Source organism: Panthera tigris, chromosome D3, assembly GCF_018350195.1.
Source record: "Panthera tigris isolate Pti1 chromosome D3, P.tigris_Pti1_mat1.1, whole genome shotgun sequence".
Classification (NCBI taxonomy): Eukaryota; Metazoa; Chordata; class Mammalia; order Carnivora; family Felidae; genus Panthera; species Panthera tigris.
This window is the reverse complement of record NC_056671.1, coordinates 29,495,763-29,511,036: the sequence shown is the minus strand read 5'-3', so window position 1 is coordinate 29,511,036 and position 15,274 is coordinate 29,495,763. Positions and strand designations below refer to the sequence as shown.

At 43.1% G+C, this 15,274-nt stretch overlaps 1 protein-coding gene across 1 annotated transcript in view; it reads right to left on the bottom strand.

Moving 5' to 3' along the window:
- The window catches only part of PI4KA (phosphatidylinositol 4-kinase alpha), a 113,542-nt gene that overhangs the window by 78,932 nt on the left and 19,336 nt on the right, over positions 1–15,274 (bottom strand). Inside the window, exons 3-11 of the mRNA XM_007091068.2 lie at positions 14,286–14,379; positions 11,770–11,858; positions 9,744–9,816; positions 8,877–9,136; positions 8,279–8,345; positions 4,457–4,605; positions 2,750–2,815; positions 2,088–2,184; positions 272–463 (exon numbers count right to left, since the gene is read on the bottom strand). Coding sequence (XP_007091130.2) covers positions 272–463; positions 2,088–2,184; positions 2,750–2,815; positions 4,457–4,605; positions 8,279–8,345; positions 8,877–9,136; positions 9,744–9,816; positions 11,770–11,858; positions 14,286–14,379 — 1,087 coding nt within the window. The remainder of the gene's footprint in view (positions 1–271; positions 464–2,087; positions 2,185–2,749; positions 2,816–4,456; positions 4,606–8,278; positions 8,346–8,876; positions 9,137–9,743; positions 9,817–11,769; positions 11,859–14,285; positions 14,380–15,274) is intronic.

The window sequence follows — 15,274 nt, the reverse complement described above, 5'->3', positions numbered from 1 at the left end:
CTGACCTTGAGCCTCTTGTCCTCAGTGCTCTGCGCGTGGCAGCCATCCACAGTCTGCTACGTGCTTCCCATTCTGCTGTTCACCCTAGACAAGCACCTTTTCCTCCAGCACGGAGCTCCCACTTCATATAAAAGCCTCAAAAACCAGCAGGAAGCAGTGGAAAGAACACACAGACCCTGTGGCCTTGCCCATCACCTCCTCCCATGTCCAGTTTCCTAAACTGGGGGACAAGACACCAGACATCTGGGGCACAGCAGACGCCAATGCTTACCTTGCTCATCCTTCACAGCCCAGACCATGAGGTCCACACAGGCAGCATTTGCCTGGCAACGCAGCTTGAGGGGGCTCAGCTCATTGTGGATCCGGTCTGCATCATGCAGAATCTTCTGAAGCTCCCCCTGGCTCGTGTTGAACTGCTCCAGCACAAAATCATGGATCTCCTTCACAAAGGAGGTTGGGAGGTCTGTGGGAAAGAGAGCAGACATTGCAGGTGGAAACAAAACCACCAAAATTCAGGCAGCAGCTCTATGGTCCTTCTCTAACAGATACCCAAGAGGAGTAGGTCTGCCACTGGCTCCTTTGGTTTCAAGAGTGCCCAGTGGGAAGAGCTTGAATAGGCTGTGCTGCCTCTTGGCACACATGCCACCTGGCACTCAAAGAAAACGACCATTTCCCAGGGAAGTGAGAGCCATGTTGTGTTTTAAGCAGTCAATATACTAAAACCCATATGTATGAAACACAGAAACTGGCATGTATCATCACAGACACTGGTCCAACTAACAATAAGAAATACTTTGGTGATTTTAAGTTTATTTATTTAATTTTGAGAGACAGAGCAAGTTGGGGAGGGGCAGAGAGAGAGGGAGAGAGAGAATCCCAAGCAGGCTCTGGGCTGTCAGCACAAAGCCCAATGTGGGGCTTGATCTCAGGAACCATGAGATCATGACCCAAGCCGAAACTAAGAGTTGGACACTCAATGACTGAGCCACCCAGGTGCCCCAATTCTTTTTTTTACAAGAAGGTTGTTGGCTATCAGCTAAGTGCAAAAACTGGTTGCAGTCTGAAGAAGAGAATTCCCTGGCTACAGGGCTGGATCTTTGGGGTACCCAGAGTTCACAGCTTCTTCAAACTCTCATCCTTGGGGCCTGAAAAATCAGAAGAACCTCTGTGATGGGCACAAGTCAGAAGAGCCAAGGAAGCTGGCAACATGCAGCTCAGGTGGGGAGAGAAGCCTCGGGGTTCCTGGGGGTCAGGCTGAGCCCAGTCCCCTGCACCCTCATTTGTGAACTTAACATTCGCTGGGGCCCCAGCCAGACTCAATCCCAGGAGCTCTTAAAATTGAATTAGGAAAACAGCTAACTAGATTACAGTACATCTGCTTGACTGAATATTACACACTGATCAAAACTTATGTTGAGGGGTGCCTGGGTGGCTCAGTCAGTTAAGTGCCAGACTTCGGCTCAGGTCATGATCTCAAGGTTCATGAGTTCGAGCCCTGCATTGGGCTCTGCACTGACAGTGTGGAGCCTTCTTGAGATTCTCTTCCTGTCTTTCCCCCTCTTGTGCTCTCTCTCTCAAATAAATAAACTCAAAAAAGAAAAACTTATATTGACAAAAAGTGCTCTGTAACATAAGAGAAGAATGCAGAAAACATGTTTTAAAAATGTACTAAAGGGTAACTGGAAGGAAGGGCTAAACTTGTGTGTGTGCACATGCTAAACTATTAAGACACTTTTTCTCTGAGTTACAAGATTATAAGTGCCTCATTTTCTTATTTTTTAACTTTTTAAGATATCTGAAATAGACACGTTGAATTATATACATATTCAGGTGATCAGGACACTACAATATGGCCATGTCAGGAAAGCTCCTGAGGAAATAAATCCACCAAAGAAGCTGTCATGGATGGTAAAAGGGGCACAGGATTATGAGAGGTTTTTTTTCTTGCTTTTTTCTTCAAATCTCAGTAATGTGACATGTTACCTATGTGTTTTTAAGTGGCCCCAGCAGAAAGGAAGCACAGACCTGCGGCAGTGGCCTGGAGCCTAGTGTCATCATTGTCACACGTGGGCACAAACCACCTTTACCTTTCATGTAGTACAGAGTGTCACGTAGCATCTTGAACATGGCCACGTAGAGAGGGTCGCTGAATGTGGTGTAGTAGAGATCAGCACTAGGATTGGCCTGTGAGGGAGCAGAGGCACATGACCATGCTACAGAAACTCTCCCCTGGACCTCCCTTTGCCTTCCAGGGAGAGGCATGGGTATTATACCCCTGATGTAGCATTAGAGAGACAGAACGACCGTTTATCATGATTCACCACTTGGAACACTTGAATTATTCTCCTCACACTCTCGAGCATCGGCCAGAGGAAAACAATAGATAAACTCAAGCTATCCAGAGATGCCTATGGGGGGCTGCTCCCTGCATCCCAGAAGGGCGAACCACCCTTCTGGGCTGAATGCTCACTATCTTTGGTCGTCTTATGGGAAATGAAGAGAAAGACAATCAAGGGGCCACCAGACCGCTGTGAGATGATCTATTAAAAAGAACCGGCACAGAGCAAGCTCTCGGGTGGCAGCTGCATTGCCATTATGGGGACTAAGCTGGAAACTCACCGACAAGCCTGTCTCTCCAGCCACCCGCCCTATACCCCCCGCCCCCCCCAAAAAAACACCCTTCCTGTTTTCTCCATGCACAAGTTCATGTCAGGCTGACCTCAGGGTGGCGCCCTCAAAAGGGACGTACCTCTATCACGCTGGCTACAACTGCATCCAAGGACTTGAGAACAGGCTCCTCGACAATCTTCTTCACCTATTAGGGAAATAGGATCGCATGAGGCACCTGATGAACACAGTGAGAGACAGGAATGGCAGCTCCTTCAACTAAAGAACAAATCATGCTGACAGATAAATCCACAGAACGAGTGTGAAAAATGGGATGGAAATGACTGGCCAGCAATATACTCATTATAGCTCCACATCAAACTACACACACAAAATGTCCTTAATTCTGCCATCACTTGGATGTGTTTTCTTGCCCTTGATTGGGAATAACATAAAAACAGGAAAGGAACCAACTCCCTCAAATTTGCTGACATTAGATTTCCATTTCCAGAATGTGAAAGTGTTCAGACTCGGCATCACTAACAATTTACCCAAACCTTCTCCCAGACATCAGGGACACCTTCACAGATGGTCCTCAGCCCTGATGACTCTGCCTCTTCCCACAGGCCTCGTGCACTGGCTCATCTGAAGCTGCCTAGGTACTCAGAGTACAGCATACATTCTAACAGAAGATATTATTTCTACCCGGTCTCTGTACCAGCACTTAGTACAGAAAGGAACCATTCTGTCAACCGCGGAACATCTGGGTAAAAACAGCCTGCCACCCCCACGGTAGTACTTAAAGAAGTTGATTTTTTTTAATGCACAATGATAAACAACATTCCAGGAGAAGAAATGAAAAATTGCCTAGAAGAAAAGCTAACCTTGAGAAGTTAAAATAACCTGGAAAAAATAATTTCCTCTATGAAGAGTCTGAAACATGCAGCCTTCAGTTGGGATTTTTGACATGATACTTGAAAGCCACTTGATCATCTGAGAAGGCCACCCAGGCCATGTTCCATTTGGGACATGTAACTAGTAATTCATTGTGGCTCTATCCTCAGTAATTATTGCCAATGCTTTAATGTCCTCCTACATCTTCAGCCTAAAGCCATCCTTTTTGAGTGACTTCTGTTCACACGCCACACTAAAGGAGATGGCTGCTCTCTCTGGCACATGCTTCGTGCTTTCAAAAGTATCGTCCTTGTTCCCTCTCATTCTTTCCAAAACAGAAAATCCCATCTTTAGGGTCTGTCCCTGATAACATCTCCACCCCTACCTACCCACTTGAATCTATTTCGAAGCAACCCAGCTCAATCATAACACCTTCAGAGTCCCTGGATCAAAGACCCATCTATTTTGGGACTGGGACAATGGCACCAATGTCTTCTCTGACTTCACTTCAGCGGTCATTCCTAGGTACCCAAATATGAAAAATTTAGGTTTTGTACTGATCTAAAAAGAGCAGCGCATGGGATGGAGTCAGGTGTAATAGGAACTAGACTGGGGATCAGACTCCCTGGGCTGAGCCCTATCTCTGCCCTTTGCCTATGGTTCCTTGATGTATTTGGCACTGACTGCCTTACCTCTAAAATGTGGATGAATGGCTGCCTCTCCCACACAAGTGCTGCAAGGATTCAGTAACAATATAGCACACAAATGACTCCACGAATACTACTCTCCTTCCTTCCTTAATCGAAAATTTACGACTTCTAACTGGTGTTCTGAAATACTGAAAATCTCCTAGTTTTTCTTAAAAAAAAAACAAAAAAAACCACAGGCCAACACCACTAGCAATTTTACTGCTAGATGTACACAGGATCTCTTGTTCCACCAAAGCTTTCCTTACCAAGTTTAAGAGTTCTCGAAGCATTTCTAGTGGAATACTGAATTCCTTATAGGTGATGCCATTGAAAAGAGGAGAAACTGAAAAGCTGGAACTGATGGTGGAGAAGTAGTGATCAGGCTCCAGGGCACTCCCATCAGGTAAGCAAGATACTGGCAGAGGGGAGGAGAACCAGAAAATCAGTCACGTTAACAAACCACCAGAATACTTCCTCAAGCTGATCAAGCTGACTCCTCAATAACCAACAAAAGTGTACAGTTTGCTTTTGTTTATACTCCAATCCTTTGTTTTTTAATTAAGAAGTAAAGGCTGGAGGGCACCCGGGTGGCTCAGTTAGTTAAGCATCTGACTTCAGCTCAGGTCATCTCTCACAGTTCATGAGTTCAAGTCCCACATCAGGTAAGCTTGAGCCCCGCTTCGGGTGAGGCCACTTCTTTCTCTTTCTCTCCTCCCTAACTCTCTTTCTGCCTTTCGCTCACTTGCACCCTCTCTCTCAAAAAAAAAAAAGGTGGGGGGCGGTAAAGGCCAGATTTCAAACACTTGGAGAGTGATGCCACCCCTCTTGGGGGGGTGTTTCAGGTCAAAGCTCAGATATAATCACATCCTAGTATTTTCAACACAGACAATATAACTTAATGTAGGAAGAAAAAAATTACATCTTTTTAAAGGTTGACAGATGCAAACATTTGAGGTCCACAGGACCCCAACGTATTTTACCACCAAAATTAGGACAAAAATGCATATTATTAGATGTTTCAAAATCAGAAAAATAAAGTCAATCATTGAACACTTATGAATAAAGTGTCCACATGTAAGTGAAATCATGCTGTTTATTTTCTTTTATTTTCTCTCCATGTTTGGCTTATTTGATTTAGCATAATGTCCTCCAGGTTCATCCACGTTGTTACAAACAGCAAAATCTCCTTTCTTAAGGCTGAATAATATTCCATTATAAATGTGTGTAAACCGTAAGATCATGACCTGAGCCGAAGTTGGATACTCGACTGACCAAGCCACCCAGATGCCCCATATACAAGTTTATTTTTTAAATAATAATAATAATAACAACAACAATAATAATAAATAAGGTAAGAAGTTTGTGATCAGAGGGCATTTCCCATATAGACGCTATGAAATAAGGACTAAGTCCTGTGTGGCTGAGCTAGCCAGTGTGTGGTGGGCAGAGATGGAGGCAGAAGACAGGAACTGCACAGCCAAGGATCAAGGGTTTAGGATTTATGCAAGGGGAGGGGAAGGAGTCATTGAAAGTTTTTAAGCTGGAAATGAAATGATCAGATTGGGGCACCTGGGTGGCTCAGTTGGTTAAGCGTCTGACTTCAGCTCAGGTCATGATCTCACAGTTTGTGAGTTTGGGCTCCATGTTGGGCTCTGCACTGACGGCTCAGAGCCTGGAGCCTGCTTCAGATTCTGTATCTCCCTCTCTCTCTCCCATTCCCCCTCCCCTGCTCATGCTCTCTCTGTCCCTCTCAAAAATAAGCAAATATTAAAAAAAAGAGAGAGAGAGAAAGAGAGAGAAATGATCAGATTTGTGCTTTAAAAAAAATAAAATAAAACAAAACAAAACAAAATAAAATAAATAAATAAATAAAAAGAAATAACTCATAGGGTGCCTGGATGGCTAGACGGTTGGCTCAGTTGGTTAAATGTCCAACTCTTGGTTTCAGCTCAGGTCATAATCTCACAGTTGGTGAGTTTGAGCCTCACGTTGGACTCCCTGCTGACAGTGCCCTGTTTCCCTCTCTCTCTCCCCCTCCCCTACTCACACTGTCTCTGTCTCTCTCAAAATAAATTAATTCATGAAAGAAAGAAAGAAAGAAAGAAAGAAAGAAAGAAAGAAAGAAAGAAAGAAAAAGAAAGAACTCTTTAAAAAAATTCTCACAGCTCTGTGGAAGTGGAAGAGGGCCTGGAAAGAGAAGAGAGACAAAATGTAAGAAAAATCAGAGTCAGGGCACCCTGGCCGGCTCACTCAGTAGAGCATGAGGCTCTTGACCTCAGGGTTGTGAGTTCGAGCCCCACATTGTGTATAGAGATTACTTAAAAATAAAATCTTTAGGGGCGCCTGGGTGGCTCAGTCGGTTAAGCGGCCGACTTCGGCTCAGGTCATGATCTCGCGGTCCGTGAGTTTGAGCCCCGCGTCAGGCTCCGTGCTGACAGCTCAGAGCCTGGAGCCTGTTTCAGATTCTGTGTCTCCCTCTCTCTGACCCTCCCCCATTCATGCTCTGTCTCTCTCTGTCTCAAAAAATGAATAAACGTTAAAAAAAAAAAAAATTAAAAAAAAAAATCTTTAAAAAAAAAAAAAGAGGGGTGCCTGGGTGGCTCGGTCAGTTAAGCATCCGACTTCGGCTCAGGTCATGATCTCGTGGTCCGTGAGTTCGAGCCTTGTGTCGGGTTCTGTGCTGACAGCTCAGAGCCTGGAGCCTGTTTCAGATTCTGTGTCTCCCTCTCTCTGACCCTCCCCCGTTCATGCTCTGTCTCTGTCTCAAAAATAAATAAATGTTAAAAAATAATAAAAAATAATAAAAAAATAATAATAAAAAAAGAAAAAAGAAAAGAAAGAAAGAAAAGAAAAGAAAGATCATAGTCAAACAGAGGCACTCAGGCAGAAAAGGAAGAAGGAGTAGTGTGCTTCCTGCCTGTTTCTTTGACAATGAAGTGCACTTCCAAGAGGAGGAAAATCATCTGTGGAACTCACCACTGAGGCAGAGAGGATGGCACAGAGGCTGGCCTGAGCACCGCTGAGTGCCGGCCTGCATCTGCTGAAGGAGCACAGAAAACTCACACAATCAGCCCACACCTGGGTGCACCCCAATCCTGAGGACTCACTAGAAGTGCTCAAAGGAGGGCAGCCCCAATAGAGAAGGACCCCTGAGTACAGAGAACAGAAGAAGAGCTGTTCACCAGGGAAAAAGAAGCCTCTGAGGGCACATCATGGCTGTCTTCAGATGCCCCCAGGACAGGCAGGTGGCCAAGGGGCTGTTTAAAGCCTAAAGGGATATATTCAACCACAAGTGATTCTCTCTGGGAGTTTGAGTGGGTGAGCTTGGCCCCTTTACATTTTAACATACACACAGACTATAACATAGGGTACATTCTTACACAGCCAAGAGATACTCTATGCAACACTGCCCACATTTATTTGAGTTCAGATTCTCCCCTCATTTTTTTAAAATTCCCTTCACATCTTTCAAGATCCTATTGAGAAATGCTTTTAATAAGTAGCATGATCCAAAGATGGAATAAGTGGCATTGTGAGGCATGGCATTCTGGTTTCCCCACTTCCTACCACTTAACCTGAGTCTTACTTTCCTTGAAGATAAGGTAGAGGTGATTTTACCACATGTCTGACACTGTACAGGGCTGTCATATGAATCAAATTCAGCAAATTATGTGGAAGTGCTTTGTGACCCACAAAGCTCCATAAAAAGTACTACTCATATTATTGTATTTTTAAAAAATATTATTTGCATACTTAATGACCTTCCAACCAAAAAAAGAGAAGGACCTACCATTACTACTTTCACCTGAAAACCAGCGCTTTCCTAGGATAATTTATTAAAATTCTGATAGCAGGCACATGGGGTCTGTATATTATTTTCTGCACTTTTTTCCATATTTGAAATATTTTAAAATTAAATTTTAATAAGTCTGAACAAAACTAGAAACTAAATGCCTTATAAAAGCTTGACTCTCTAGATGCACAACAGCAGAACACTAGTATTAGCATCTTTAATGTCACAAGAACTCACAGTGAACCTGCCCGCCAAGTTACTAGGTCAATATTCTGGTCAGAAAGGTGAAGCCCACCTTCAAAGTAGTGAAAAGCAGATCCTCCAGGGGAGCTGGGAGGGGGCATCCCACGTTCAGGGCTGACCTGAAACACAAAACCACCTGACATATCAGAAAACGCCAAACCTCAGGCAGTTTTGCCTCAGAGAAGGTCTCTGCCAGCCCAACATTTGTACCTCAAGTCCTAGTTCACACCTCACCTCCTCCCCGAAGCCCACCTTAGCTACAGCGTTCTCTACTATATATCATATGCCTAAATTCTTTGTGCCTAGCCATATATTTTATACATCATTACTGAGATGAATTCTTCTCAGCATTTGGTGTCTTTATCTTGTGCCCGTGAATCAATTATATACTTCTTAAGGGCACCAACTGTCCCCCACTCAGAATAAAGCTTGGCACCCAACTGCTAGGAAACAAATACTTCATGACTAGGAGATTAAATCACTTCTAAATCTTCAATAGTCAAAAGAAGCCTTTATTTTACAGAGATTTCCAGTGAGAACCTTTTCTCTTTTGTGAGTTTCCTTGAATAGCACGCGAGTGGGGTTTTTTTCCGAGTGAGTACTTCACAAGACCTGACCTCTTTGCCTGCCTCCCAGGAGCACAGCCCCACCTGAGAGATGCTGGACACGCTGCTGGTCTTCCTCTTCAGGGTGCCCTCCTGACACACTGTCAGCAGATTGCTGGGGAGGATGGAGCGGAAGTCATTGAAAGATCGCCTCCGCACACCTTCAAGCTCCTCAGGGACTCGGAGGGAATGAGGAGGGACTTTGGGGAACAGTTTTGACAGGAGAGACTCTTCCGTGTTGCTGTAACGCCCAAATGCTCGTGAGATTCCTATCAGGCATGGGATCGCGTATTTGCAAAGGTATTCTAGAAGACAAAGAGAGAATGTTCCAATACCAGAAAGTTCCCTGGGAGAGAGCTGTGCTGCACCAGCTTGTAACACTGGCTGACATCTCACAACCTCCCCCTACCCCCAAGTAGGGGGTCAGAACAAGTCATAACAACAGGTTAGCCTTAAGGGCTGACATTAACAACTTCAGACTACATCTCCATCACACACAGCTGCTCTTTTTGGGAGGTCTTAATCTGTTCATGGTACACTCAAATCAATAACACAGATAAGTCTTGTTATCAGGTACCTTTACTATACTTAAATCATATATTTCTTCCTCCTGGGATGATATAGGTAGCCTCATACTAGAGGCAGTCAGGCATGTTACAGGTGAGGAAACTGAGGCCCAGAAAGGGTGAGGTGACTTGTCTAAAGTCACCTGGCATTCAGGTAGCAGAGCTGTGCTCATGACCCCCATGTGACCTCTTTAACACACAACAAAGGCAAACTAATATAGGAAGGTTTCATCCATCAAGTACGTAAATAGTAAAGAACAAAAAAAGAAGACTGGGAAAAGCAAGGGAAAAAAATAATCACAAACCATTAAGGAAAAAAAAAAAAGGCTTGGATCTATAATCATACCTTTTTCTTGAATCTCCAAGGCCTGGCACATTCCCAAAAGAACATGCAAAACCTGCAAAAGTGCCTCTAAAATCTGTAACAGCCAAGGAAACAGAAAAGACAAACTTATAAATAAAATCGGATAAGTACCACAAAATTCATTCAGAATTGGAAGGATCTTTAGACAATATCTTGTCCAACCCCATATGTGATACATAAAGCCCCACATGACAGCTCTGCCAAGTGGCCAATCAGTTGACCTTCTAGAGACAGAAACTTGCCCTCCTGGGTTGGCCAAGAGCGCCTCCTAACTCTGGGCCAATGTTGTCCTCTGGGGCTTGTGACCACTGGCCTTGGAGCTACACCTTCCATATTCGAGAAACAGGTGATAGGACCCCAAATCTCTTTTCATGGCTAAATATCTCTAGTTCTTTTAATCCATTTCTTATGATTACAAGTCCTTCATGATCCTGAGTGCCAGCTTCTGATTTCACAGTAGTCCCATGTGTCAGAAACAGTCTCGAATTGTGGTGCTCAGGAAGATACATTAATATTCCAGGGATGCTGGGACTCCCCCTGAGTAATCATCAAACTCAACAGAGATTCTAGCCTTCCATATACATGACATCAGCTGTTCGGCAGCCACTTCACAATGCTGGCTCAAAGAGCTCACTGATATGTAAAATACTTAAATCTTTTTTGCACATGCTGCCAACTCTACTGATGTTGGTATTTTTCGCCTGTCACTGATGTCTACAAAAACTCAGGGGATTAGCTTTAGCTCATTATACTGGTCTCTGATTCCCAGCTTTGTATCATCTACAAATGAAACAACTTCCCTTCTGAATTTTCATTTATGGCCCTGGCTCCTTTTGCTTCAGTGTATAGGGCAGACCTAGGGAAGACTCCTGCTGGGCCAGCACCCTGTCACCCTCTGGGATGGCCCTTTAGGCAGCTTTGCAAACTTTCCAAATTGTTTTGGCCCTCAGCCCATATTCCAGATTCAGGATGTCAGGAGGAGTGTTTGTCTAAAGCCTGGATGAAGATCAACTAGACTGTATCTACCTTATTTCCCTCTACTACCAGTCTTGGAAATCCCAGACAAAGAAGAGAATAAAATTGGTCTCATACAACGTGTTCCTAATCAAGGCAAATTTCTGACATTTTGCTAATGTTAAATGATGCTGAGTAACATACAAAGACTTGAAAAGCAATGCTTTCTCCACTTTGTGTACTGAAGTTACGCCATCATCTTTAGCATTGACATTTTGATAAATGTTATTTACAGAAAAGCCCTTAATTTCTAGCCTAACTTTTGAAATAATGATACATGATTCTAGTAGATCTAGTTATCTCTTTAGCCAACTTACAAATAAAGAACGTAAACTAAGAAAAAAGAATGGAGAAGAATGTTAATGACAGAAATACTGACAATAGAATTTACACTTTGATATTAAGAGATTTTAGAAATTAAAAAACAGATACAAGGACTCAAAAAGCATAGCTAGCTGGGAATATTTAACATATAGACAAGCAACCAGGCACTCCTTGGCAGGTCCTGAGGATAGCAGCATATACACACTGATTTTTAAAACAAAAAATCTGATGAAGAAAAAGTTTAGATTATGATCGTATTCTTTGTTTAAAAAGGAGGGGAGTATGAAACGCACTTAAGTAACATTTCAACAAAATAAATTCAAACAAAAAAAAATTAGGGCACTTAAAATCTGGGTATAATTTCAACAATCTAGATCATTTCCTTCCATGAATGACTTCAATCTCCAACAGGGATTGTGAGCCATCAGGAAAGTCAGCTGCCTTGGACTTGTGCTGCCTACCTCACAGAATTATGGGGAGGGCTGGATGAAAGAAGACTCAAGTGGTCACTGGGTATTGTTAGTATATATTTAACATTTCTTAGGTGTGTTAGTACAAAATAAATCAACAGAAACAACCAAATCACTTCAAAATTTTATTTACTCTTTTCTGTTACTTTGGGACTCTCTTTGATCATACAGAAATGCACTCCAACTCACCACACACTTACCTCATCCCGAAGTGAGGGGTCCCTATAAGCCACATCAGACAGCAAAGTGACCAAGCAGAAGCTGAAACTCTCTGCAACCGGGAGGGTGGCTGGAAGGTACACAGACACGAGTCAGATCATTACCACTGAGACACTGGGCTACATGTACTGGCCACCTGATTCAGTAAGTTCCCTTTCTCACAGGATCTGCCAAGGGACCAGTTTATAGGGGTGGCTGCCCTCAGTGAGGTGAACCTGAAAAGAACAGATGTGGGCCCAACATGTTTGCTGAGAAATACCTCTAATTTCTTTTAATAGAATGCTTTGGTTCAACAAACTTAAATGTTTCTGAGCCAGTTTATAGTTTGAGATTATACAGCTCTCTCAACATAACAGACTCCATTTTTTATTCCTGACCTAAATTTCTACCTAGGGTGAGAAACCAATCTTGATAAAGTGTAAGAAATGGTATATGAGGCTACCTGTCAAATACCAATTACCACTACTTTAAACTAAATTGTTTATATTTCTTCTCTGCTTTATTTTGACAGATGGAGAAAATCCTAATAAGAGCTTCCAAAGATTTGCTCTATTCCTAATAGGTTTTTAAGCCCATCTACTACCGAGCCCCCTCATTGGGAGGTTCTCAGGAGCATGGACTCAAGGTTGGGAAGGGATCACTGTACCTAAAAGACCAAAGCTAACCAGTACTTCTATGGTGTGCACCTTAAAAATGTCAGAATCACTGCTGTGTAGATCCAACTGCTATTAAATATTTAATCAATTTTGAGCGTTGAATTTAATCAAGGACAGAGAGCTGCCCACTGTCTTATGGATCTATTCATAGTACATGGCAGAAGACTGTTATGTGTTCACTTCCATACTTATAATTTTAAGATGCAGATCTAGGTCCTTCTCAAACTACAGTGTGATCAGGATCACCTGGAGGCTTCCTTGTCCCAGACTTCTAATTCAGCAGCTCTGATGCAAGACTGAGAATCTGCATTTCTGACAAGTTCTGACACTGAGGCTGCTGATCCAGGAATGCCACTTTGAGAACTACTGCTCTAGAGTTTAAAGGTCTAAATCATACTGCCTTCGTAAAAAATAAAAGATTGAAATGTTACCCAATAATTGGAGATTTATATATCCCTAACAATGCTTCAAATAATGCTAACACTTACATTCTAATAGGAGTCCATGTACATAGAAGCAGTATTTGTTTGGAAAGGAAAGAAAATAGAATCAACTTCTACTGGTATTCTACTTCTCCCCAGGTTAGATAACAATGGTTGACAGAGAGATGTTTGACTTTTTAGCAATGCTTTCTATCTAATCTGTAGGCCTTTAGGGTGGGAGGATGAACGAAATAGGGGAAGGGGATTAAAAGGTACAAACTTTCAGTTCTAAAACAAATAAGACATAGGGATACAATGTACCACATAAGGAATATTGTCAATAATAAGTATCAACTTGGTATGGTGACGAATGGTAGCTAGATTTATCACTGTAATCACTTTGTAATGTATATACACCTCAAATCACTGTTGTATGCCTGGAACTGATATAATATTGTATGTCAACTACATTTCAATTAAAAAAATTGTAGTCCTTTGAATTTGAGGATACATGCATAATCTGGGGTCTGTCAGTTTTAGGCATAGTATGTTACCAGAAATGATGAAACCCAAAGAATGAGAGGACTAAGCTGAGGCAGGATGTTCATGAGATCAGCAAAAGCCACCCTTAGCAGGCTAAGCCCACCCAACAAATTAGGGCCGTGCCACCAACCAAAAGAACAAGGGCTTTCTTTATAGACACCAACCCCTTGCTTTGTCTGAAGGTGGGCCGTGGGTCTCACAGAGGGAGACTATAAGAAAACTTTGGTCTCCAGGGTCGTGATCTCTAAAATGTTGGTGGTGTTCCAAACTGATTTGGGAGTCTTGGGAAATCAATGTATGGGAATATCAGTGTTACAAGTGCTTAGCACAATGCTTGGCACATAGCAGGCTTACTACCATTTTCAAAGGTGCAAAATTTAAAACTCAGCCAACAGCAACAAAATAATAAACTATTTATTATTTATAGCGAACATGGTGTTCAAATCCTGGACATCCATCTCACCCTTCCTTTTTGAGCAGCAGTGATGAAATCTGGAGAACTGGCCTCACTCCAGGAGTGAGCCTATTCATCGAAGGGTAAGAGAGACAGGTTCAGGGATGGGCAGGGGACCCAATTCTGGCAATGAGACATGAGAAAAGGTTCCCGCAGGTCTCCAAGTTCCTGTTCACTCCCAGAGTACAATACAAAGTCAGTTTTCTCAGCCTTGCCTTTGCCCCACCTTCACCATGGACTCTGGACAACAGTGAGTAAGCATAGCCCATGTTGCTGCAGGCAGGCAGCTGCCCCACAGCCAGGAGTGGAACCAGCTAGAAACACTGTACTTGATGCATTAACATGATTAAACATTTGATCTTTACAGACTGTGAGCATACATGTTCTTCCCTGAATTCAGGGAAAATGTTATACAAAATTACCTCTGCCTTTCCGAGCTGTGCTTTCTTCTACCCAATACACTTTCGGAAGACCTTTAAGCAGTCGGAGAAGGTAAGGAACCACGGAATCTTTATGCTTAAAAAAAAAAAAAACACATTTAATACAAATGTGGCTGGTAGCTTTTTAGTACTAAGCCTAAAGCAAAGCATACACATCCAAATCATCTCAAATATGGATGGTCCCATGGCATTGCACCCTTCCTATTTCCATGTGGTGGCAGCAGGGGGCGTCCGAGGTCATCCCATAAGCCTGCACTAGGTGCCTAAGGGAAGGGCTACAACCTGCTCTTCTGCTCTGAATGTCCAGCCTGGTTCTGGCCTCCTCTGGACACTGGGCCCCTACGAGGGCCTCTCCAGAAGGTATGTGTGAGCACACACTCTCAAAACTGCCTCAGTAAGAGTATTCAGAAAGCCCCCAAGCCTTTCAGTGGGCCCCAGGATCAGATTCTCTGGACTGAGGGAAGCTCACAGCCAGAAGCTTTTAAACTTGGTGATACTTCTGTTATTCATGGCCTTTGTCCCCTTTTCTTTTTTTTTCTTAATTTTCTGCTTCATGTTTCCTTTTGCTTCTATCTGAGCATTAGACTTAATAGCCATCGTTAGCCAATACAAAAACTACTTTCTTCTAGTTTCCAAACTAGCCAGTCAACATGTAACTTCACAATCTTCCATGACTGGCTCTTTTGGCTGTTTCCCTACTTATAACGGCTCCAGTTAAGGATTAGGTAAGTGTGCTCCTGAGAAGAGGAATACCATTTGGTTCTGAAATACTGATAAACACATGTGGTGATATTGAAAACATGACTCCACGGGGTTCCTGGGTGGCTCAATTAGTTAAGCATCTGACTTCAGCTTAGGTCATAATCTCACAATTCTTGGGTTCAAGCCCCACATCGAGCTTGCTGCTGTCAGCATGGCGCCTGCTTCGGATCCTCTTTTTCCCTCTCTCTCTGCCCATTCTCTGCTCATAC